Here is a 26249-nt window from a genome sequence, read left to right as displayed (position 1 = left end):
GCTTGATAGAAGTAAAAGTGGGAGGCAGTCACTTTTTTAAGTATCTTTAGGTTGTAATAACAAAGTGGAACGGTCAGAAGTGCTCCATTGTTCTCTGTGTTGCTCTAGACTGTGTTGAATCGTGTTTCCAAGCTCTCTTATTTTATCAGGAACTTCAACAAACTAGAGACAATTTAGAAAAGAATAGCTGGGGACTCTGGAAGCCCAGTCAGATGAAACTGAAGTAGATAAACATGTCCTGCCCTGGCACTAGTGGTAAAGAACCTGCCTGCCAATGCAGGAGAAATAAGAGACGCAGATTCGATCCCTGGGTGGGGAAGATCCCCTGGAGAAGGGCATGGCAACTCACTCCAGTACTCTTGCCTGGGAAATGCTGTGGACAGAGGAGCCTGGTGGGCTACAGTCACAAAGAGTCAGACGCAACTGAAGCGACTTAGCACGCATGCAAGGAGATTCAGACTCCATCAGGAACTATCTGTGTGTTTGTCTCCCAGAGCGAGTGGGCAGTTCTGGATTGTTTCAGACAGAGCTAGAACAAATGGATAGAAGACATGGGCAGGGTCACTCTACTAATATTCTAACAGTATCAACTTTCCAGGGGTGGAATATGTCACCTCAAGGAACAGGGAGCTTTCTGGAAACAGTCAGATGTTGAATGGCCAGGGATATTGTAGAGCAGGTTCTATACTGGATTACACCCACCTCCTCCAAGGAGAATCCTCAGATGCATTAAATATTTGTGAAACATTGCATGTTATCATAGGTTTATAAATAAACTATGGGAAAGGAGAACAGATCAAATGGAGTGAGTTTGCTGAGACTGGAGAAGAAGGATCCAGAGGAGTCAGGTTTGACTCTACCTCGAAGGAAAAACTAAAGCTAGATTATGGTAAAGTCAGAGCAAGACCACTGTCAAGAAGTGGAATTGCTGCCCTTCAAGCAATTGCAACTCAAGCAATTGCAATTCAAGCAAGACAACATCATCCTTGCCTTTTGTTTTTGGTTGTTTAAGCCAATCACTTGAGCCCTGGGCAACAAGGCTCTCTCCCCAAATGCCTGGGAGGAGATTAGTGAGCGGAGGACACTCGTACCCATGGGCTCAGGGAGGCTGAGCACAGCCGGTGCGTTCCCTGGCTCTGCACTGGAGAAAGCTTGGCCTGACATCATCCCCATCCAGAAAGGGTGTTTTGTTGAGAGCAGAAAAGAAGATCGAGCCGGTCACCTTTACCCGATGGGACTTGCTGGTTCCAGTGGACAAACTGGCAGCCACCTTTCTCAGCCGGGCCAAGAGCAGAACACACCCCTGAGACTTTAGAGCAAGGGAAATTACGCTCATGGGCCCCTCCTCCTGGGCCCAGCCGTAAGGACTCATCTTCAGCCCAACTCGGGGAAGGGACGAGCTATCCTGTCACATTCTTTCCCGCTGTCCTGAGGACCAACCTGATTGCAAATGACACTCCCTCCTCTCCCAGGCTTTGCCAAGGCTGCTTTCCACCTCATCATGGAATTGTATAATCATGGTGATTACAGCTTATGGCTTTTTCCTCTCCTCATCTTTTGCTTTCAAATTCTTTGAGGCCTCTCATTAAACATGGCGATGCCAATAAAGTCAGCGAAGTTTTAATAAGATGCATTTTGAAGCTAAAGAAAGCCCAGTCAGAGTTGATTGTTACTATGTCCCCTCCTGCTGCTGCTGCTGCTAAGTAGCGTCAGTCGTGTCCGACTCTGCGCGACCCCACAGACGGCAGCCCACCAGGCTCCCCCATCCCTGGGATTCTCCAGGCAAGAACACTGGAGTAGGTTGCCGTTTCCTTTTCCAATGCATGCATGCAGGCTGTCGCTTCAGTCGTATCCGACTCCGTGCGGCCCTATGGACAGCAGCCCTCCAGGCTCCTCTGTCCACAGGATTCTCCAGGCAAGAATACTGGAGTGGGTTGCCATTTCCTTCTCCCGTGTCCCCTCATAACAGGCCTTTAAAACTCTATTGTGGGTGATTAATGCCTGGATATCAGAGGTAGGGGAGAGAGAGATATGGAGATCCAGAGTGGGGAGCGTGACTGTACTTTTTCACAGGGCTGGAGAATGGTTTTACTCCCTGCCCCCTGGCCTTTCTCATTTACACCAAGAGCATGGTGCATCTGAATCCCCACCCCTAATGGAAAAAGATGGACTGTCAAGTAAGGATGGAGGACCTGGCATTTACATCATAGCAGGTTAAGTTGGCAAATAGACATGGAGCAGTTGACACAAAACTCAATCAAACCTTAGGAGCTGCAGCAAAAAGTAAAGGGGAACTGCTGGTGGATTCTCTGTCTTCGACAATGGTGGAAGGTTCTAAATATGTAAAGGATCCAACCTTTAGCATTTGACAGGGGTCACCATCCTGTGGTCATATCCTCAAGGATGGTTTCCTTGGTAATGACAGCTTCAGAGCCCATTATTTACTGGCCCTCAATCACAGCTTTGCTGAACTGTTTCTAGATTTGCAGGATGTTAGGAGAAGGATCACCAGGAAGGCATGTGGTAGGGGTGGGGGAGAGACAGGGTGGCCACCAGAGTCCCCAGCTTGCCCTTCAACAGCTTTGTACAGGTGTGATATCTCAGTCCCCTTTATTTCCATCCTCCCCAGGTCTGTGTGGAGAACTACCCAGCAAGGTGCATCTTGCCCTGACAGGAGTCTCTTTTGAGAGGCTCCAACTGTCCCCTGAAAGCTGACTGCCCTGAACCATCACACAGCTCTTTAGCCAGCTGGTAGTTGGCTATCTGGGATATGACTGAGTAGCACCAACCATCTGGGGTTAAATGCTGTTGAAAACCTGGCATTGATATTTCCCCCAACTGCATTCTCATCCCCTACTGAAGATGACCTACTTGCTCTGCCCCCGAGAACAACGTCCCTTTAGTGCCCACCAGAATATGGAGAGTGGGCTCGAGCTGGGGGTTGGGCAGGCCCAGTTGAATTCTATTTCTCCACCTGGAGTTGGGATAAGACCCCAGGCAAGTTGCTCACTTGCCCAAAGGGTACAGTGACGCCTGCTGCCTGGGGTGGATGTTGTCACTAAATGAAAGTGAAGTCTCTCAGTCGTGTCCGACGCTTTGCGACACCACGGTCTATAGCCTATCAGGCTCCTCTGTCCATGGGATTTTCCAGGCAAGAGTGCTGGATTGGATTGCCATTTCCTTCTCCAGGGGATCTTCCGGACCCAGGAATCGAACCCGTGTCTCCCGCATTGCAGGCAGACGCTTTACCGTCTGAGCCACCAGGGAAGCCCGTCACTAAATGAGGGCATGGCAAAAACAGTTGCCGTGTCTTGGGTACTCACAGTGTTGGCATCCGTGTCATGCAGATCTTGGCCTGAGAGGGACTTAGGTTCTCCTCCAGCTCCACCACTTAACTCTGTGACTCAGGCAGCACCTCCAAGCCTAGGTTTCCACACCTTGTAAAAGGGAGATAAGAGGAAATGATCAAGGACTTCCCCGGTGGTTCAGTGGTTAAGGCTCAGCCTTCCAGTGCAGGGGGTGTGAGTTTGATCCCTAGTTGGAGAATTAAGGTCCCACATGCTATATAGGCAGTGGCCAAATTAAAAAAAAAAAAAAAAAAGTAAGTGATGAGGAGGGAAAAAATACATAAGATGCTTAGCATAGTGTTTGCAGTATATAAGCTCGAGCATAACTCTTTGTATTGTTATTATTTTCTATTATGATGATGTTACCTGCAGCCCACGCTTAGCTCTTATTCTTTATCTGATTTCCAACAGTGTTCTGCAAAGTAGGTATTACTGTATTTATTTAGCAGTTGAGGATGGGGACACAGATATCTCAAATACGACAGTATGTGCAAAGCACATCCATTTATTAGAGCAACCAGCTCATGACCCTACTCAATAAATGGTAGCTATTATTACTGTCTTATTTTTAAAGTCAACTCAGAGAGCTGGTTTCTCTGCTTTCCCTCAGAACGGAGGGACTGTGGTACCAAGCAGACCGGCTTCTGCCCTGTGGTCTATTTCCCAGGGCCCCTTTGCTCTTCCCAAGAAGCTGTAGGACTCCGGGGCTTGCAGCAGCATGGTGCCAGGACATGGGGAGGGCCACCAGGGAAGCACTGCCTATGTTGCCAGGATCTGGCATTTGCTCCCGTCCCCTGAGGTGCAGGACCCTAAGAAGCCTCCTGCTTCCAGACCCAGACCAAAGCTAGTTCTCCCCTAGCAGAGCGTGAACTCCAGTTCTCCAGAGGAGGCGCCCTACATGGCAGAGCCTCATTCCCAGAAACCCTCACCTCGCCGCTCGCTGCCCAGCTGGAGCCGCCCTGAGCCACGCAGCCTCCCGTGCGTGGTTGTTTCCTCTGCCAGATAAACAGAGGCTTCTCTTTTTTAAGTGCTGTATTACAAAGAGGGGTTGTCGGAGGAGTTAGGACCAAGTGGCTTTGAAATCCAGGGATGCCTTGAAATCCCTCGTAAACCAGCCCCCTGGGGAGCACACTCCCCCTACTTGTAGTATGGACAGAAACAGAAGCACAGAAGCCATTTCCTCTGACACAAATGGCTTTGTCCTGAGGAAAATCGGGTTTATAGATGTCTCTTAAGGTAAATGCTTTAGATGGGCATCTTAGGAGTCTGAGGTAAAGCTCTACAGCCAAACACGTGGTTGCTTATGAACCTTGCACGAGACGCTCTTGTAAGTGCCTGTGGTGTAAACACGCACATGGGCGTGTGCACGGCTGCGTACACCAGTGCATGTGCTGCCTGGCCGCTGCACGCTTCCGTGTCCAGTGTATGGTGTGTGCAGCACACACGCGGCACACCTGCCTGTGCCTCCGCGGGGGGACCGCCTGCCCGCTGCTGCTGCTGCTGCTGCTGCTGCTGCTGCTGGGTGCGCGTCTGGGCAGGGGCTCCCCTAAAGCCACTGGTCTTCACGGTTTCAGCTGGATAAGTTGTTCTTCACTTCCCTTCCTAAAAACACAATTGCCTAGTGCTGCTGGCGCAGAGTCAGAATGGCCGCTGCATTTCACCCCCGAGGCGGCTTCCTTCCAGCAGTGGGTGAGTGATCCCGGCGTCCGCACGCTCTAACCTTCCTTGGGGGCCTTCTGCAACAGAAGGTGCTCCCCAAACCAGAAGAGACGATCTGTGTGTCCATGGCCTCATCTCCACCCACCCCTCCTGCTCTCGCGCCCTAGTTCCATGGACAGTTAGCAGCATCCTTTTTTTGATGTTCCCTTTTTTTTTACACTATAGTTTTTTGTTTTGTTTTTGTTTTTTCTTCCTGAGAAGCAAGAAGCCAAGGGCTCCAGAAGTGGCAGGGAGATGAGTCTGTTGTCCCAAAGGCAATGTTCAAATAATGTCTTTGGGTGCTGATCCTGCCACTCATTCCTGGGCCCCTAGCAGAAATGCCCACTACCTTTGAAGATGCTTTTAAATCCAACAGCAGCATCCTTAAGCTTAGTCCCCACCTTACCGCTTCCATTACCCTTCATCTGTGGCCCAGGGCCAAGTCCTGTAGGAAACCGGAAAATCTTACCTTTCTACCTGCTAGACCACCAGAGGAGAAGAGGGCTAAGGAACCAACTCATCACCTGTCCAGCATTGCAGGGACATGTGAAAGGGGTTCAGAGGGAAGTAAGAAGGTTCCCGGTGGCTAGGAATTCCATCAACCCAGAGATGTCTTGAAAAATGCTGCTTGACCTGTCCCCTGTTGTACTTTTTCAGATTAGGAATATCTGTCTGATAAATGCCCACCTAATTGCATTCCTGATAATAAGGAGGAGAGAGAAATGAGTCAGCCCTCTTTGCATATGCTTCTAAAAGAACCTGGACATCCCCAGAAAGATGATGCTTTGGGGCGGTGGGAGACAGTCAGCATGTTGACCACCTCTGCCTTCGAAACCCTGCCTTGGCAGCTGGCTTAACCAAGGACCCCAACCCATGGATGTGTTCTGCGTGAATGTGTTCACAGGAGATGAGACGTGCCCTTAGGAGGGTGGGGTGCCCTTGATGTCCTCATGGGTCCTGAGAAGAATCAAATGCACTGCCCAGCCAGTGACCCCCCTGCTGTCTCATCCACTAAGCTTCAGCAGCGCTCTCCCCTGTGGCCGTAGTTGGGTCACTTGAACTTCCTAGTTGGGAAAAAAGTAGAGTCAAGTTGTTGCCAATTGCAACTGAGCCATGTCCCTGTTCCTTGAGTCTTTTGGCCCTTGCCTACCTTGGAGTGAACCAACGCAGAGATGCCAAAGTACATTTAAGGAGGAGGAGGAGAGGAAGAGGCAAGCCCAGAACCAGCTACAGGAAGGCATGCTATTGAGGGGCCTTGTGAACAGAATAGCCGCCTCTGCTCCACCCCTGCGTCCACCGAGAACTTGGGGCAGGCTGCTTATAGAAAGAGCACCGGGGTTATTCAATCAGAGCTAGAGGAAGGAGATAAGAGATCCAGTACTGAAAGAGGGGATTTCTCCTGCCTACAGAGAAAAAAACGCAGCAGGGAAAGTGGAAATGCACAACTTGGACAGGAGGCTGGGGAGTCTGTGCCTGGGCATCGTGCCACCCATGTCGGGCACAGCTGCTGAGCCCCTGTCACTCTCGGCATCCCTCGTGCCTGCCCAGTGGCTGATTTGTCCCTGCACAGATGGGGACTGTGGAGGAAGTTCTCCCATCACCCACCAAAACTAACAGGTAGAGGTCGAACTTTGCAAAAGAGCCCCAGAGGCGATGAGCGTGATGAGGGGACAGGAGTCAGGAACGCCAGGAACAGCAGCTAGGAAGGGCTTCCCCCAGCCAGCCTGCTGCGGGGATTTGGTTCTAACTGGAGTGAAGCATCTGCCTGCCCTTCCTTAGGAAAGGTGAACATCACACCTGCCTTTCTCCTCCCAGGACTGTTGCTATGGAGATCCCAGGGGCATCAGCACCTGTAACACAAGGTCACAAACAGAAGTGGCAGCCTCACTGGCCTGTCCAGCAGCCACCACTTTAAATCCATGAGCACCAAGCAGCAGTGAGCTGTGCCTCAGCTTAGTCCAGCAGCCAAAGTCAAAGGGAAGCCCGTCAGGCAGAGCAGAAATGTCCTGGATGTTCTCAAGTTTATGCCCAAGAGCTGAAGCTTCTTTCTCAGTGAGGTTGAGAAAATCACCTCGGCCTGCCCAGAGAGGTGGCCTGGTATGGGTGGGCCTGGAGGAGTCCCTAGTCCTGAGCATTCCCACCTGTCCCCTTCCTTGGGAGTGATGGTCATGTACCAAGGAGATGGTGGATGAGCCATCAAGGCCACTGACCAGCTGTATATGTTCAGGCTAGTAGCTCAACCTCATGTGTCCAGCAAGTGTTAAAGGGAGACCTAACTGGCAAGGATGCTGTGGACATGGGCGCAGGTGTCTGTCAAAGGCAGAGCGCACTTGACACACAACAGCTGCTCAATGTTTGATCAATGGATGGCCGTGGGTAACTGTCCTTGACAGCTAACCTGTGTCTCTTGTAAGGGGACCGTCCCCATGCTGCTACCATCAAGGTCTGGGCAAGTACAATAGGGGGGCACTTGAAAAAGGAGGGAGCAATGCCACCCCGTGCAAGAATAAAAAATTCAAACAGAAAGTCCCTGGGAGGTAGGACATAGAGGTTGGTCCTCTCACATTTAGTTCAGACAGGAGGGCTGGCAACTCATAGTTGCTAAATTTAAAAAAATAAGTTAAAAAATAAAGCACTGCTAGTTGCCAATACGGAGTAGAGTGAGGTGTCTTAACCTGGTAATTGTTCCAGGAACATTTTGTGGGAATTGCTTTCAGCATGCGTGAGTCCACAGACCCACTGTTGACATGAGAAAATGTGACTACTTATTTATATTACTGTACATAAGATGGTGGGCTGTTACAGAAGAATCCATTGTTTTTATTTTGACCATATTCCTTACTTTTTAAATAGGTTTAATGTGCGGTGCTAGTGGTAAAGAACTTGTCTGCCAAAGCAGGAGATATAAGAAATGAGGTTCGGTCCCTGAGTCAGGAAGATCCCCTGGAGGAGGACATGGTGACCCACTCCAGTATACCTGCTGGAGAATCCCATGGACAGAGGAGCCTGGTGGGCTATAGTCCATAGGGTCACAAAGAGTCGGACATGACTGAAGCGACTTAGCATGCATGCACATTGTGTATTAATTCTTTATCCAGTGAGTTTTTTTTTTTTTAATTAATTCAGTTTCAACCTATCTTTTGATTTGGGGACTTGTTGTTTTATATTTGTGGTATCTGATTTTTAAACAGTTGAATGAAGAAAATATCTTAAAACCAAATAAAATGCCCTTCAGCTCCTGAGAGAGATCAGAAAGCTTAGCAAGGACCCAGGAGTAACACAGACCCCAGGAGAGGATCTTGCCACAGGGGGCCTACCCTCCCCCTCCCCAGCCCCACCCTACTCCCATCCCCTCAAAGAGTGAGAAAGCCAGAAGCAACCTCTCTTCCCCAGATGCTGCTCCAGCCTAGCTCTGCCATGGATCAGCTGTGGGTAACCGTTGGCTAGTTCCCACTTCATCTGCCCATCTTGCTGATGATGGAAGAGGAGAGTCAAAGTGTTTTCAAAGGATTCTCTATCACATGTGGATTTTCCCACAATCCCCTGACAAAGCTTCTCAGCCCTAAACTATCCCGAGCAAATGGCACTCTCGCCCCAATTTTAACCATCATCGAGAAAGGAGATGCCGCAGAATTCCTTACATTTCCTTTTGAAATCATCCCTTTTGCCTTGCTCAATGGAGAAGGGGCACCAGGGTGACCAAGCTCCAGGGAAGTCACCTAGGAAGTCGGGCAGGTCCTTGGCCTCCACCTCCTGATAAACGCAAGCAGGACCTCTCCTTTCTACCCAGCTCTTAGTCAGGGGCTGACCGCTCTCCCCAGTGAGTCCCCTGCAGACCTGTGACTCCACACACACTCCTCGTTTATGGACTTGAGCATCAACTACTCATAGGTAAACTTTCAGTCTCCTTGAAAGGACAGCTTATCTCTGGGGCCTCCTACGTCTTGCCTGCTGAGGTCACCTCATAAGCCCTATTCAGCAAAACACCATTTTTCATTAGCAGGGATGAAAAATGTCTGTGTGTCACCACAAGGTGATCGGCTAGGATCGATGGAGACTAGAAATCATGTTCCAAATTAGTTCTATTGCAAGTTCTAGTTCCTCAAGCAGAGGAATCTGGGTTTCCCCCATACCGGAGTGGGAAGCTTTGAATTCAGCCAAAAGGCAAGGTTGCTGGGACAGCAACTGAAAAAGAGTAAGGGGTGGAGAGTTTCAAAGCAGAGATGTGATAGATGGATTATTTTTAATCTTTTTTTTCTTTTGAGGCATAATTACACGTGGCAAAATCAATAGATCTGAAATGTATGGTTCAATGAATTTAACAAATGTATGTACCAGTGTAACCTACATCCCATCACCCTAGAAAGTTCCCTCATGCCCCTTTTCAGTCAATTACATCCCTCTGCCCTAGAGACGACCGTGGTTGATTTCCATCCCCCTTGTAGCCTGGGTTTGGACTTAGTGGACTTGCAATCTGTAACTGTGGTCTTAGGTCATCTGGACAAATCAGCAAGAAAATCTCATCAGCAGCTCAGATGTCTCCACTTTCTTAGTGCTGCAAAAGGTCCTGCCCCTGAGCTGCCAGTGCTTGGCTCCTCTGTCCCCAGTGTGCCATCTGACCCCCCAGGGCTGCCCTCTGAGCCACAGCCCTTCTCCCAGTCAAAGAGGTTAGCACCTGTCTCCCAGGTAAGTGAGTGGTGAAGCTCTTGGTAATGGTGACGATGCATGCTTTGTTGATTAATACAGGGACGTGCAATGCACAGAGCCACGGCATGTCAAGCAGCATGTTGATTTTTGCTGAAGCACCATACAAAAGGGAGCTCTTCCTTTTGTGCATTTCCTTTTAGAAACAAAGGATTCCATGACCACCTTCTTCCAGGCTTCTAGCCATCAAGATGGCTGCAGAGCTGAAATGATTAGTAAGCGAAGAGACTGGGAATTGAATGTGTGTGGGTGTTTGTGATCCCAGTCCTGAGCCCGTGGTCCATGAAATTGAAGGATCCCAAATTCTATTGGATTAAACTTAGCCAAATGTCTCGAAGGTGAAAAGCGCTTTGTCTGAATGCAAAGCTTTGGTGTCTCTGAAATGTACCTTCTGCAGCTCAGTTCTTAATCACCGTATATTTTTTCACTTGGACAAAGGCTGCCGGCTAATAGCATTTTCAACCACCTTCAGCTGCTTCACTCAACTACGCCAAGGCCTCAGGCTGAGCTGGTAGCAGTTTCCTGGCACCGTGATCCATTCCCAACTGACCAGCATTGAGGAACAGCACACATTCACACCCTGAAAAAAACGCCTTCCCCCTGTAACTATGCAAAATGCCAGGCAGAGGCAGAATGACTGCTCCCCTCCCTCAGTGTCTCCTGCAAACCCATCCAAACTGGAGGATGGGGGTGAATAGGAGGGAGGAAAGAGCCCTAGATGGTGCAGGGCGGGAACTCTTCTCTCTCTCTGGGCAGTGAAGGTAGCTGGGAGCTCCCAGCAAGCCCATAGCAGCACAGACCTTGAAGCAGCTCATCTCTGAACACCTCTGCTGTCAGATTTCACTTTGATCCCTGAAAATTATAAGAACCTCAGCTCTTCAGAAGAGAGGCAGCTGCTGAGCCAGGGTGATTGCAGGATTTCTTTCCCCCAAGCCGGAAGGCAGGCATGTAGCCTTGCCTGCGTCCTGCATGAGTAACCACCTTCCAGCCTCACCTGCGAGGTCGCTGCCTAGTGAACAGATTGCAGTTGGGCTGGGCTTCCCCTGGGCCGCCCTGAACGCTCACGACCTCCTTTAGCAGCAGAACTGGCATTTGGTAAATGCACAGGTGCAAGAGCAGGCAAGGGAGGCAAAAAATGCCAAGGAGCACCACCTGAATGGCTAGAGGTTGGGAACATTCTCCAGGCTGGTCATCTGCACCCCACCCCTCACCCGTGAAGCCCCGAGCCCTGGAAGCAGCTGGGGGAGAGGAGGGGAAGGAGGGATGGGCTGGCCACAGGTCTTTGGAGTCAGAGCTGTGAGGCTGAGCTCCAGGACTTAGGCAGGAAGAGATTAATTAGCGCCTCCCAGCCCAGCCAGCTCTACAGAACAGGGAGGTGTGGAGGGTAGGGATCCTCAGGGCTAAATTCACCTCCAACAGACAGACACACAGTCATCCAGAAATAGAATCTCTAACCTCTCTCAGCCACAGCCCCCTTTCCAGCCAAAATGACCTCACTAATGAGAATGAAGCTGTAATGAGGGTTCGGATGCCTGGTAAACCTTACCTTCTTTGTCTCTGGGCTTTTACCGTACCCACTGGCAACAGACTGTTATAATTCAGAAGCTTTAGTGATTCCTTTTGTTCACAGCCACCAGGTAAATCAGAGCCATGAAGGCCGTTGTATGGCAGACCTACAACATATATATTTGAGTACTCAATACGTAATGTGTGGCCCTGTTGGAGGAGGGATAGAAAGGAAAGGGAGGAGCTGGTATTTGGTGTGTGGATTCCACAGCAGTGAGCAGTACCCAAGAGGAAAGTGACCTTCCTTGGTGCATTTCCTGTAAGCAAGGATGGACAAGGGTGAAAGGGACTAGGGGAGGTTTGGTAGAGCCCCCCGGACTGGAGACCTCTGGACTCATCAGTCCCTATTTCCCTGTGCTTCCTGTCTTCAGGGGAGCTTCCCTGATGGCTCAGCAGTTAAGAATTCACCTGCAATGCAGGAGACACAGGAGACATGGTTTCAATCCCTGAGTCAGGAAGATCCCCTGGAGGAGAAAATAGCAACCTGCTCCAGTATTCTTGCCTGGAAAATCCCAAGAACATAGGAGCCTGGCGGGCTACAGTCCATGGGGTCGCACAGAGTCAGACATGACTGAGCGACTGAGCAGACACGCACGCACCTGCCTTCAGGCCTGCACGGAGAAGCCACAGTCCCAGGTGACCACCTGGATGAGAAATGCCTCCAACTCCGTGTAAGAAAGGGCAGTCAAAAAAGTCTCTGCTACATGTGTGCTTAGAACCAGGCTAGAGGGAGTCCTTGCAGATCAGCCTCTGCCACCTATAAGCTATTGTTGTACCTAACCCACTGCACACAGAGGAGGAACCATCCTTCTTTTAGTGATTTGCAAGAACTGGCACTTGAAACCCTCTAAGATTTTTTTTTTTAATCTGATTTTAAAAATCCTTTAGCCCAGTATAAATGTATCCGGCTGCAGGCTAAGTTTAGTGTATCTGAAGACTCAGATAAGGTTGCTGATGGGGAGATTGTGTGTGTGTGTGTGCGTGTGTGTTAAGACAGAGGAGGAAAAAAAATGAAAAGTGCTGTCCAACGAGCAAAAATGAGGAGTGAAAGGGGGGAAAACAGAGCAAAGGGGAGGTAGATGCAGACTGTCCAACCGTGCCTGAGGGTGTTTCCATTTCTGGACAAGCTCCCATCCATGCCATCGGAATTCTCAAAGTCAAGCTGGCACGTCCTTCTGTGGCAAGCTTAGCCAGATGACACATTGTCTTGTGTCCGGCAAACTCACAGCCCGTATTGTTCGTTTGTTGGAAATGCCCATTATCGGTCAATTCATCAATCAGCAGGTTTATTGAGTACCCTACCAGGCTTCACAAACCTGATCAATTTTTTCTAATTACATCCAGCGGACATGTAGCCAAGCCCAGTAAACAAGACGAGCCCTCACATCCCACTTGGAAATGAACATGAGGAATTGCCGGCCCTTGCAACCTCACGCTGCCAAACGCTGCAGCACATGCTGACGGGCGAGCGCGTGCTACCCTCGCAGATGGCGCTGGTGTCGCTGACCCACTGTCAATAATAAGATGAGTTCTGAGTGCTTTCTCAGACACAACAATCCATTTGCTTAGGTCCAGCCATACTCTCGTCTAGACCCCTCTCTAATGCTATGGATTTCAGTGGAGAGTGAGCAGGGGATGGGTTCAGACTATGGCCGGGAAACAAGCAGGGGACTGAGCCTTGCTCATTGTCCTCCTGGTGTCCAGCCCCACATCAGAGGCTCCTCAGCTGCCTCCTTCTGGGCATGTGGACAACTGGCCTCTCACAGGAGGCCTCTATGCCCCATGTACAGTAAGTCTTTTTTTTTTCCTTCCCAAAAGAACAAGAACGGCTATGTAGTTTGTAAGTGAAGGGCTGGTAAGACTTCCTGAAGTGGAGTCATCAAAGTCAGCCTCTGAGTAACATAGATGGAGACCAACATAGGAGCGCTTTGCCCTGTGTCCTGTAGCTCAGGCCCCAAACCTTGGCGGATACCCCCAGACCTTCCCAGTCCCAGAACTGGTCATCAAGAGGCCCCAAGGAAAGGGAATTCCTTGGGGATCCAGGGATTAGGACTCCGTGGTTCCACTGAGGAAAGGTGGGGGTGGGGGGCCTGGATTCAATCCCTGGTCAGGGAATTAAGATCCTACAAACTGCATAGTGCAGCCAAAATAAGTAAAAAATAAAGTTTCGATTAAAAAAAAAAAAAGGATCAGGGGCTTTCCTAGGGTCTGGTAGCTAAGCGTCCATGCTCCCAATGCAGGGGGCCCAGGTTCAATCCCTGGTCAGGGAACTATTAATAGATTCCACATACTGCAACCAAGACCCAGCACAGCCAAATAAAAATAAATTTTAAAAAAATTTTTAAAGAAGGGATCCAAGGAGAGCTCAATCCTGCATTTCAAATAGAATTCCTTCTTTCTTCTTCAGACTAGTTAATTCGTTAGTTCCAAGTCACCCAGATCCTTAGCCATCGTCTGCTTGGGTCAATCTGACCCCTGGGTCTTACTAGTCCCCCAGCCAACCTTTCCTCCCTCACTTGGATTAAATCAAGTTCAGAGGCAGCTCACAGGCATTAAGAGATACTCCAAGGGTCGAAATCCCTGGTTGGGGAAAGTAAAATCCCCACACACTCAAAAGAAGACCAACAGCACACCCTCACCCTCTAACCTGGCCCCCTGAGTGCTGGTTGTCCAACTGTCTGTGGTTAAGGCTCCCAAACCTGGAGATCAGAGGGGTTGGTGAGCTAAGTGGTTTAGCCTCCGTGGCTCATGCAACAATTAACCCACCTGTCTGGCTCTCTGTGTCTGTCCTGTGCGTGTGTGCGTGCGTGCGTGCCTGTGGTGCCCTCTGTCGCTGTCTCTGCAGGGAAAGTCACTGGCGGGCAAGCGCCTCACCGGCCTGATGCAGTCCTCCTGACGGTCCCCGCCGCAGGGCCCGGGCCCGAGGACCACGCGGGCAGCCGGCGGCGCTCCACGTCTGCGGACAGAGCATCCCTGCGGGGAGATTTGGTCACTGTGAAGGAGAAGGAGTGAGGGCCGGGCCACGGTGGGGAGACGCGGAGCGTGAACCAGAGGGAGGCCAGAGAGAGCCCTCGGAGGCTGGGGTCTGAGGGGCAGAGGCCCCTGTTTACAAACCCCTCTCCTTGTACAGTCGTGCGCCGACGCCTCGCTCTGTAGGAGGCCCCAGTCCCTCCCGTGTTCTGGGGAGAGCGCCCGGCGGGGCTCCTGCCGTGACTGTCCCCTGAGGTTCCATTCTATCATACTCCTCCCCGCTGTCTGGAGGATCACACCTTCCAGCAAACTCGAACTCGAGAGGACCCGCCGCCCCCAAGCACATTCAGTATTACAACCCACCGCCTGTGGTGCACCCGCGGCGCCCGCCCCAGTCACACCACTGTGTCCCAGCTGCCTCCCGCCTGCCCCATCGCTGCGGCCACCGCGTGTAAGGAGCCGAACCGGGCTGCCCTCACACCACGCCCCCGCCCCCCCAAATCACACCGTCAGCACTGAGCCACCTCGTGGATCGCAGCACTTCACGTTCTTCCAACCCCCTTTGAGGCCACCTTCAAAGGGGTCACCACAAGGCACTGGCGGCTGCCCCCTCTCCCGTCAACCGTCTTGAGGATCCAATACCAGAGGAGGCACTGATGTCGATGAAAGAGCTTGTGGTTTAACGGCCCTGAAGGTCCTGACCATCTTTTAAATTTTTTGATTATTTCGTAATTTATTCTGTTGCATCCCCTCACTCCTTGGTGTGTCCCCGCGTGTCTTACTTAAAATAAATGTGGCGGTGAACTTGGGGGCCCTTGGGATCCTCCCCTCTGACAGCCCCACGTGGGAGCTGGGGGATTCAGGCTGGGAGTCCTGGGTGTGGCCGGGCCCCCGGGGCCAGGTCTCAGTTGTATCTGAAGCCGGGGCAGAATCTGTGCCCAGGGGGGAGGCCAGGACCCACTGGTCCTCTGATGGCCTAGCAAAAGCGCTGTCCTCCACAATGCCCGTGATCATGGAGAAATGCAAGCACAGAGCTCAGCCTGCAAACACCTACATAAGATCCACTTGTGTGTGTCAGAACGACCATCTGCCAACTTGGCGGCGAGGGAGTCATGCAGAGCATGGAGTCAGGTGCCTGGCGCACAGTAGGTGCTTGGCAAATGGTAGCTATTACTCTCATTGATGTCACTGTCATTATTGTGACTCCCATGAGCCCTCGGACAGAGCGGTATAAGCCACGTGCTCTTGAATTCAGACACTCACCCACCCCACCCCATACCCTCTCCCCCCCACTACTATGACCATCTTCCTTTGATGTATCTTGGCCAGAGGTAGAAAATATCCTTCGGGATTGTATAAACAGCAAACACAGAAGCAAAACAGCGATCACTGGTATTTCTTTACTTACGTGGGCAGATTCACCAGCTGGTGAGTCTCATAAGCTTGTTTGCAGGCACTGCCTCCTGGGTGCTCCTCTAGGACCACCTTTCCAAGCCCACCTTTGTGCTGTGTCCCCAGGGCACCAGCTTCCATCCCTCACAGCAGGGCCACAGAGGGCATGAGGGGTCGTGATCATGGTGGCACCCCAGCGGATTCTTGAGCCCTGCACCTCAGTTTCCCCCATGGCAGTAGTTGGTCTCTTTTAGAAGTACAGTGGAAATTAGAGACATTCTGTTTCATCCTCAGAGTGTCTCCAAGGGGGTGCTATACACCCAGGTTCCTGGCAGACAGTCCCTGCAACCCTTGCTCGTTCCAGGAGACCTGGACACAAAACCAGGCGCCTGGCAAACATCAGGCAACTGCTTGATGAGGAAATGAGTTCCCTGAAGCCTTTTCCCATGTTGTGAGATCTGCTGACCCCCCTCCTCTCTTCGTCACATGCTTTTGAATCCCCTTGCTTTTCATACCGATCTCCTGTTGCTCAGGCTCCCCTGCACCCAACATTGCCCCAAGGAAGCAGCTCCTGCCAAGGTGCCCCGTCCATGCTGACACTGATGCACAGGGTCTGTGGATACTGGCAGTTCTAGAACAGCAGGTCCCTCTGTGCCCTTAGTTATCCTGGGCAAGATCCTGGCTGCCTCCTGTCCTTCCTCCTGGCTGCAGTCAGGGCCCGGGTGGTCTCCCTGGCCAGGATGTTGGTGCCACCCAGCTGAGGTTCCTGAGGCTTCGCCTACCCTGGAGCTCCCCAGAAGGGTCAGAGACAGGTGGACTGCAGCCCTGAGAAGGAGCGGGCTGAGGGCATCCTGACACCTCTGGGGACATCCCGCAGGCTCGATAGACGTGAAGGCAATTTTGGATGGATTCAAACCCAGAGCAATAACCCCCTCATCCTGCCTCACAACCAAGGCACACTCTGTCTTGTGACCACCATCACGTGCCACCCCCGCCAGCAGGTCACACCCAGAAATGGGGGAGAGAACAGGATTGTGCCACCCAAGTTGGCTAATCCAAGGGCAGCCTACTCGACCTAGTTCACATAGGCTGGGCACTTAGTCCAAGGGCAGTTTACCATGCAGACCTTAGAATGCAACTACATTTAGAGAAAGTTTCCCAGGTGGCGCTAGGTAAAGAACCCAGGCAGTTAAAGAAACTGCCTGCCGGTGCAGGAGACAGAGACACGAGTTCAATCCCTGGGTTGGGAAGATCCCCTGGAGGAGGGCCTGGCAACCCGCTCCAGTATTCTTGCCTGAAAATTCCCATGGACAGAGAAGCCTGGAAGGCCATAGTCCATAGGGTCGCACAGAGTCGGACACAACTGAAGCAACTTAGCACACACACTTGGAAAATCTGGTCTTGGCCAGTTCCCCACTGGCTTGGTTGACACAACCAAAAATTCAGACCTAGATTAAACTTTTGAAGGAGTTCAGTTCAATCACTCAGTCATGTCCGACTCTTTGTGACGCCATGGACTGCAGCATGCCAGGCTTCCCTGTCCATCACCAACTCCTGGAGGTTCTGTAGCAAAACAAACTTCACTTTTTTTTGCCCTGTCTTGCCTTAGGTGCCCTGACTGGGCATGGTCTCTGGGTCTGGAACTCTTCCTGATTTGGGCTCACAGAGCAGAATACCATGTCAGCAGCCCCACAGCCAAAGCATCAGGGCCGTCTTAGAAGTGACCACCCACCCGTTGGGGCAGACACATAGGCGCCAGACACTGGGCATCTGACTAGCATAGACTTTGCCTGTATGGGAAGAGTCAAGCTTGTAGATTGGCATGGGTCAATGCCCAGCAGCAGCCACAGGGCCTGTGCAGAGCAGCAGGAGCTGTCTGGTCAGAGGAGAGAGCTTCTGCTTTTCCAGGAAGGGATGCTCTGTCCTGCTGGGAAGGGGTTGCTATGCCCCAGGAATTTAGCAAAGCTGAGCCCACCAGGGCCATCAGAGGCACTGTGCTCCAGGGCCACCCCTTCCAAGGGTACAGGCCAGCACCTGGGAGGGACCTCTTAGCACTCCAAGTTGCTTCTCTGAGCAGTGAATCACATGGGGACGTGCTCTGGGGGCCTTCCCTATAGCGAGGTTCCTGGTTTGTTCAAACTACCTCACCAACAGGGCATGACCCAGGAGCCTACCACCCATCTGGCTCCTCGGTTGGTTGTAGAAGTTGATGCTTTTCCTAAAACACACCCCTCTCATGATGCTTCAAGTGCATGGGCTTCAAAAGCCGCCACTAGGAAGTTGTTCCAAAAGCCCAGAAAAGACTGAGCGCTGCTGGTCTTTGAGTCTGCAAGGGAGATCTTCCAGCAAAGTCCAGGAGCTGAAAAGTCCCAGGGGGGAAGTAACATGTCACCACCCCCCAAAAGGGCTGGCTGAGCTGAGTATGTAGCAAGGACCGTGTGTGGCACAGTCCAATTGTGGCCAAATGAATCCCTGAGAACTCACCACAGGGCCCTCTGAAGAGAGGGCTGTGCTCATGTAACCATGGCAACAGCAGATGCCAGCAGTCTACTCCTTAGCACCACCCACTGATAAGGCAGCCCCCCTGGGCACAGCCCAGGGGCCATAACGTAGCAAAGTAGCAAATGTAGCAATAAGGGGCCCAGGCAGTAAAGGGACAGGGTCCACACGACCCGGCCTCGGCCCTCCCCTAAGTCCCTCGTGAGGGCTCAGAGCCAGCTGCTGTCAGCTGTCCGAGGAGGGAGGCCCTGCGCCCCGCCGAGCGTGCCCGGTCTATATCTCTGCCCACTCACCGCATGATCACGGACACGTCGGCATGGCCTTCTCATAGTGCATGTGGTTCTCATTAGTTTATTTTTCTGGAATTTGGGGATTGGACCCCAGAACCAAACATGCTGGTACCGTCTACAAATAAATGACTTGAACCCACTATAACCAGTTAACTCTGTGTGGCTCCTTGGTTTGGGGGTTTGTCGGGCAGGATTTACCGCTAGAAAAAAATATCTACCACCCCTCCCCGCTCCTCCCCACCCCCTCCAACACACACACAGCCTGTTTCCCCCTCACTCCCAAGCAGGATGCTGAGAAGCTCTAGGGTGGGGAATACCTCCTAGTAGGTTAGGACAACTGTTTCACGGGAAGGCTAAAATGCCCCTGACTCTGCCGGGATGTCCTTGGCTGCGTGGTCTCTATGCCCCATTGTCTGGGCCCGACCATAAATCCCAGGGGCCTGGTGAGCATCAGCAGTGGCCATTGCTGACTTTCAGTGGCCAATCTGACTTTTTTAACTGAAGTCCCAAGATGGAAGTCTGTTACACACAGATGGGGATCTTTACAGGGAGTCTTGGTTTCCTGAGCGACCAACAATCTCATCTTCCACTCACACCAAAGCAGCAGGGCTCTGAGAACCTGAAGTCAGGCTGACAAGGGGAGGAAGAGAAGGAGGTATAAAAAGGAACCACGGTACTGCAATTCTTTAATGATGAGGCTGGCACCTGTCAGTTTGCTTCATGGCAGAAACTCTGCTCCTGAAAGTAGAAATGATCTCGGAAGTGTGGGAATGGGTCTCCCGTGCCATTGGCGTGGGAAATGAACTTGTCTCCCAACCCCTGAGTCATCTCCCAGAGCAAGACTTCCTGCCCCACAAGGTCAAGACCAAGGTCACACCTGCAACAGCCCCTACAGTGTCGGGTGTGTAGCAGACCCCACTACAGGTCCTGACCCCACCACAAAACAGCCATACTTTCCTGTCCTCCCTGATCATGTCCATCTCGTCCAGAAAACTAGAACTCCTCCTTCCCAGCCCAGCCCTCTGGCTTATTTCCAGATCTTTGTTCAGCAACCTGTCACTGCACACAATCCCACTGACCACCAAGGACAGAGGTCTGCTTGAGGTCCAAGGTGGAGGTGGGCATTTGGGGCTGCCCGTTACAGCACTAAGCTGTGCCCACCCACGATTTTCTGGCTTTCCCCCTGAGTGCCTTCTCTCTCCCCACATCCTCTGGGGGACTTCTGGCTGAACGGGCATGACGCTGTCCCTTGCCTTGGTTGTTGCTCAGTCACTAAGGCGTGTCCGACTGTGAACCCATGGACTGCAGCACGCCAGGCTTCCCCGTCCTTCATTATTACCCTGAGTTTGCTCAGACTCATGTCTGCATTCCTGGTCCCCTTCCCCGGGCTTCCTTTCAGCATTCACAGTGAGGGGTTATAGGATATTTCCCCAACCTGCACAGCGCAGAGCAGGCCAACGAGAGGCTGCTGGCTCTGGCTTGCTTTCAAGAGGCTTCGAGTGGGGTGTGTTCCCCGGTGAGAGCGCCCTCTGGCCTGGAGCTCTCTGTGAGGCTCCTAGCCCTTAAGGCAGGTCTCTATGCCCTCAGAGGCTTGGGCTGGCCCAGCCCCATCTGGCTTATTTCAGCAAAGCGAGTAACATCTCCTGATGGCAGCTGCTGGGACACACACCTCAGTCTGAACACTGGTTTCCTTCACTGTAAACCAGGGAGAAGCATTTCAGAATCCTGTGGTAGTCGTGAATTAATGTAGAGAACTTCGCCTATGCCTGGTACATAGTAAGTACTCACGAAATGAGTGCTGGTATGAACTGTTGCTGCATCTGAGAGATGCTCTGGGAGGCAGAGGCGGTGAAGGTGGAGGGCCTTTGCAACCCCCTGCTAGGCAGCTTCCCAGCCCTTCTTGCCAGAGAGGGGTGTGGGTTTTGTTTGCCTGTGCAGGAGTGGTCTCTCTCTGCCTGTGACAGGCCCCTCGCTCTCTTCTTCCCGGAGAGGGCCTTGTTCCCTCCCTGTGTGTAACCTGAAGGGCCTCAATCAGTAATCCCACATTAGGCCTCAGTAAATAGCAGGGCAGAGACGTGGGGGTGAAGGGGAGAGGGTTTGGGGAGCATTGGGCTGGGGAGGCTTCCTTCTGCAGGCGCTGGAGGAAAACAGAAGCGGAAGTGTGAGTTCACCATCTGCACTCCTGCTTGTCTGACAAGCCTCTGTGGCTGCTTCACTGGGATTTGGATTCTGAGCTCTTGTTCAGAAATATTGCATTTTGTGGTGCTCACTCAGACTTCAGGGGCTTCCCAGCTGGCTCAGTGGTAAAGAGTCCTCCCGCCAATGCAGGAGATGCAGGTTCGATCCCTGGTTGGGAAGATCCCCTGGAGAAGGAAATGGCAACCCACTCCAATATCCTTGTCTGGGAAATCCCATGATTAGAGGAGCCTGGCAGGCTACAGTCTACGGGGTCGCAAAGAGTAGGACATGATTTAGTGACTAAACGGCAATAACAACAACTCAGACCTCAGACCCAGGATGAGTGACTGGCCAGTGCCTCCATCCTCGGAGAACATCCATCAGCCGCATGAACACACCCACCTCCCAGAGGAAGGGCCTTATTCCTAAAACGGCCCAGCACACCAACACAGCCTGTTTTCCCTCTTTCTCCCATTAAGGCAATGAAGACTCTTGAGTTGGAGAGGAGGAGGTGGGATCAGGGAAAAGTTTAAAAACTAGAGAAGGCCCTGGGTATCTCTTGCTGCCACCGTTCCCATGACCACACCCATAGTACAGAATCAGTGAGTATCAGCACTGAGAGTTCCTTGGAGATTTTCTTGTCCAGTTGTGAGTGTGTGTATGTGCGTATGAGTGTATGCATGTGTGTTTTACATTTTGATTGTTTATTGAAGTATAATTACACACCCGTTTTTAGATATAGTTACAAGTTTTGACCAATTTATACAATGATGTAACTAACCACCAGCCCCAAATCCAGAGAGTAATTCTATCATCCCCACAATTCCTTCATGGTTAATCCCCTCTCCCCTACCCCATTCCTGGCAGCTATTGATCTATTTTCTGATCCTGTAGTTCACCTCTTTCAGAAAGACCCATGAAGAGGATCAAACAGTATTGGCCTCTTGTGTCTGGCTTGTGTCACTTTGTACAATTCATGTTATTGCCTAGATCAGTAGTACATTCCTCAATGTTGTTTTTATCCATGAAGAAACTGAGGCCCAGGGAACTTCCCTGGTGATCCAGTGGCTCGGACTCTGCTCTCCCAATGCAGGGGGCCCAGATTCGCTCCCTGATCAGGGAACGAGATCCCACAAGTTGCTGCTAAGAGCGCGAATGCCACAACTAAAGATCGCACGAAGATGGGAGACCCCATGTGCCACAGCTAAGACCTGGTGTGGCCAAATAAATAAATATTGAAAATAAAAAAGAAAGAAACGGAGGCCCAGAGAGGCAAGGCCGAGAGAAGGTGGAAGATCCAGGCCTGCTGTCCAGGCCCTCACTGCCATCCACCCCTCAGGCCCCTTGGCCACAATTTCTTCAGTAAAAAGTTATCTCTTTAATCCCTCAAAGTCCATGAGCCCCTATATGAGGAAGCACATGATCCCAGAACCTGCACCATGAGGACAATGCATGATTCCTCACCTAACAGAAGCAACTTAGTGCTAAATCACTTTAATCGTGTCTCTTTGCGACCCCATGGACTATAGCCTGCTAGGGTCCTCTGTCCATTGAATTCTCCAGGCAAGAATACTGGAATGGGTTGCCATTTCCTCCTTCAAAAAAAGCAGCTTCAGTTCAGTTCAGTTCAGTCACTCAGTCATGTCCGACTCTTTGTGACCCCATGGAACGCAGCATGCCGGGCCTCCCTGTCCATCACCAACTTGAAACAAAGGGGAGCAATAGTGCATATTGGAGCCAGGCATCATTGATTCACTGAGCAAGAAGTGCTTCATGGCCCTTCTGCCTGCATGCATGCTTAGTCACTCAGCTCAGTTGTCCAGCTCTTTGCAATCCTTGGGACTGTAGCCTGCCAGTATTCTCTGTCCATGGGATTCTCTAGGCAAGAATGCTGGAGTGAGTTGCCATACCCTCCTCCAAAAATCTTCCTGACCCAGGGATCGAACCTGAATCTCCTGTGTCTGCTGCATTGCAGGAGGATTCTTTGCCTGCTGAGCCATCAGGGAAGACCCTCATAGATCCCCTACCAACAGGCAAAAGATCTCTATAGACATTCCTCTGAAGAAGATATACAAATGGTCAACCAGGATCATGAAAAGAAAAACTCAGCCTCATTAGCCATCAGAGAAATGGAAATCAAAAACACAATGAGATGCCACTTGGCACCCACTAAGATGGCTATAACTAAAGAGACAGATGATAACAAATGTTGGTGAGGGTGTGGAGAAATTGGAGTTCTCATAGACTGCTGGTGGGACTGTAAAATGCTTCAGCCACTTTAGAAAAGTCTGGCAACTCCTCAAAAAGATAAACATGGAGTTGCATGTGACCCAGCAGTTCCACTCCTAGGTATGTACCTAGGAGAAAAAACTATAGCTATACAAAAATTTGAAGACTAATGTTCATAGCAACATTATTTACAATGACCAAAAAAGTAGAAATAATATAAATTGATAAATGTCAATTGATAAATGCATAAACAAAATGTGACACATCCATACAAGGGAGTATTATTTGGCTATAAAAAGGAACGCAGTACCGATACATGATACAGTGTGAATGAGCCTTGAAAAACATGCTAAGAAAAAGCCAGTCACCAAAGACAATTTCATTTAGATGGAATGTGTGGAATAGACCAATCTATAGATACAGGAAGTAGATTTGTGATTGCCTAGGTTTGGGGGGCGGGTGGTGGTCACTGCTAATGGGTGTGGGGTTTCTATTAGGGGTAATGAAATGTTCTAGAATTGATTGTGGTGAGGTTTGCACAACTCCAACTCTGTGAGTATACTAAAGACGATTGACTTACACACTTAATTGAGTGAATTGTATGGTATGTGAATCATATCCCGGTAAAGCTACTGGGGGAGGAGGGGAGGGGAGAAGAGGAAGGGAAGGAGGAATGAAGGGAGGTGAAATAGCTGTAGACCAGGAAGAGATCCAAGCCTGTTTTTCTAAGTCAGCAAGAGAACAGGGCTGCTCCCTAGAGAGAGCAGGGGAAGGTAGCCACAGACAAATCTGAAGTCCTGCCTAGTGTCAAAGGCAAGGTGAGCAGGTGCCGGGTCGTCCCAGAGAAAGTGGTTCATTTCAGCCATCTCTGCCTGTGCTGAGAATTCAAGCCCCCATGTAGGGAAATAATTAAATTAGGTGGATTAGCAGTCTGCAGGATAAGCCATCCACTCAACACTCTCCTGCATCCAATATGAGCCTTGTTTCCAAAGCTTTAAGCCCCAGGGACATTCAGGCACATTCCGGCAATGTCCTGGATCGAGTCAGAAGACTCCTGTGTTACCCTTGCATTTGCTACCATTTGCTGTGTGGCATTAGGCAGCTCATGGCAGCCCAGCCCCACCCCACCTGGGGAAAAGTTAAAGAGAGTCAGGCCCCACCTCTGGAGGTTCCAAATGAGAAGTTCTGAGAAGAACCCCAGGAATGTCTGTTTTTCATAAATAATCCTATCTGCACAGCAAAGGAAGCTATGAACAAAATGAAAGGCAACCTATGAAATGAGAGGCCACATTTGCACAGCATATATATAGGGAGTTCACAGCCAAAATACATAAAGAACTCATGCAACTCAATAACAAAAAGACAAACGGCCCAATTTAAAAATGGGCGGAGGAGCTGAACAGACATTCCTCCAAAGAAGAAACACAATTGGCCAAAGGGTGCGTGAAAAGACGCTCAACATCACTAGTCATCAGGGAAACTCAAATGAAAACAGCTGTTCTAACAGTGAGATACCTTCTTATACCTGTTAGAGTGGCTATTGTCAAAAAGATAAGAGATAACAAGTGCTACCGAGGATGTGGAGAAAAGGGAACCCTTGTGCACTGTTGGTAGGAAGATAAATTAGTGCAGCCACTATACAAAACAGTATGGAATTGCGCAAAAACTTAACAGAACTACCACAAGATCCAGCAATTCCACTACAGGGAATATATCTAGAGGATATGAAATCACTGTGTTGAAGAGGTACTTGGACTCCCGTGTTTGTTGTTGTTTACAACAACAAGCCCAAATCTCTTGACCCAATGGACTGGAGCCCACCAGGCGCCTCAGTCCATGGGATTTTTCCCAGGCGAGAATACTGGAGTGGGTTGCCATTTCCTACTCCCGGGGATCTGCCCAACCCAGGGATCAAAACCCTGTCTCCTGCATTGACAGGTGGGTTCTGTACCACTGAACCATCAAAGAAGCCCACTCCCATGTTCATTGCAGATTTATTTACAATAGTAAAGATATAGAAACAACCTAAGCTCCCGTCAATGAATGAATGGATGAAGAAAACATGGTGTATATACACAATGGAATATTATTCAGCCATAAAAAAGAAGAAAATCCTACCATTTTAGACAACATGGGTGGAATGAAATGTTAGGCAAAAATACCACATAATCTCACTTACACGTAGAATCTGAAAAAAAAAAAAAAAAAAAACCAAACTTGTAGAAACAGAGAACAGATTGGTGGTTGCCAGATGCAGGGGTAAGGAGTGGGGGACATGGGTGAAGGTGGCCAAAAGGTATGAACCCCGCATTATAAGATAAGTTCTGAGGATCTATCTACAGCATGCAAACTATGGTTAACAATAAATGTGTTATATACTGGAAAGTTCTAAGAGAGTAAATCTCACAAGCTCTCATCATAAGAAAAAACTTGTAAGTATTTGAGGTGATGGATGTTAACTAAACTTATTGTGGTGACCTTTTCACAATATATACATGAATAAAACCATTCTGCTATACACCTTAAACTAACATAATGTTATGTGTCAATTAAATCTCAATAAAACTGGAAAAAATCCCAGGTGATTCTGATACACAGGCAGATAAGAACCACTGGACTAGATGATTTCTATGTTTTCTTCCAGCCTGAGAGCTGTACAGGAAGAGGGTTTGATTGAAGTCCAGAAAAGACATATAACTCCTCTCTACTTCTTCTCCAACCAAAGACACCTCCCTCCATCTTCCCCAGGATGAAGGTCTTTGCACTGCTGTTTGGCTGCACCCAGAATTTTCCTAAACCAACTCCAACACCTTCTGCTGGCTCTCTGCTTGCCACCCTCATAAACCCATCCTGGATTCCCCTCCTGGAAAGCAAGTCCATCATTTGGGGGTTAAGGATGCTCCATGTATACACAAAAAGAGAGAGAGACAGGTACACGCACACGCACTCATATATATGCCCGTGACTATGAGCTAATGTATTGAGTAAATGCTTCTATTCATGCAACGCTTTGCCAAAGTGAACTCACTGAGCCTGCAGATGAATGCATCACATCAGAAACAAAGGGGGAAACGCTGGGATCAAACCAAAAGATAAATTACAAATTGGATCAGAGGCTCTTCCTCTCGCTGTGCTGTGGAGGCACGTTATTAGCTGCCTGGACATGCCAAGTGACTGGCAACACCCACACACACTGACACACACAGCATCCACAAGTCCCCTCCCCTGGTCCGGCACGAAAGCAGAGGTGACCTTGACACTTTTCACTCCTAAGCCTTGAGCACTGAGACTCGTGACTGCACTCAGGACTCCGAGCTTTGGGCAGGAAAAAAATGAACTTTCCTTTTGGCTCTCTCCCACACGGTACCAGCTGGTG

The 26249-nt window shown here is 50.3% G+C and overlaps 1 protein-coding gene across 15 annotated transcripts in view; it reads left to right on the top strand.

Annotated features, from left to right (window-relative positions):
• Positions 1–25665, top strand: part of RGS6 (regulator of G protein signaling 6) — a 618392-nt gene extending 592727 nt beyond the window's left edge. For 4 of the 15 annotated variants that reach the window (XM_070377604.1, XM_070377600.1, XM_070377603.1 and 1 more), the window contains 2 exons: positions 4970–5036; positions 14161–25661. In XM_070377604.1, the coding sequence (XP_070233705.1) occupies positions 4970–5036; positions 14161–14327 (234 nt within the window). In that variant the 3' untranslated portion in view covers positions 14328–25661. The other 11 variants (XM_070377599.1, XM_070377602.1, XM_070377598.1 and 8 more) reach the window with 7 other exon arrangements.
• Positions 25666–26249: the final 584 nt, after the last annotated feature.

This window comes from Bos mutus, chromosome 10, assembly GCF_027580195.1.
Source record: "Bos mutus isolate GX-2022 chromosome 10, NWIPB_WYAK_1.1, whole genome shotgun sequence".
NCBI lineage: Eukaryota > Metazoa > Chordata > Mammalia > Artiodactyla > Bovidae > Bos > Bos mutus.
Note: the sequence above shows the minus strand (reverse complement) of the source record. Positions and strands in the feature narration are given on the sequence as shown.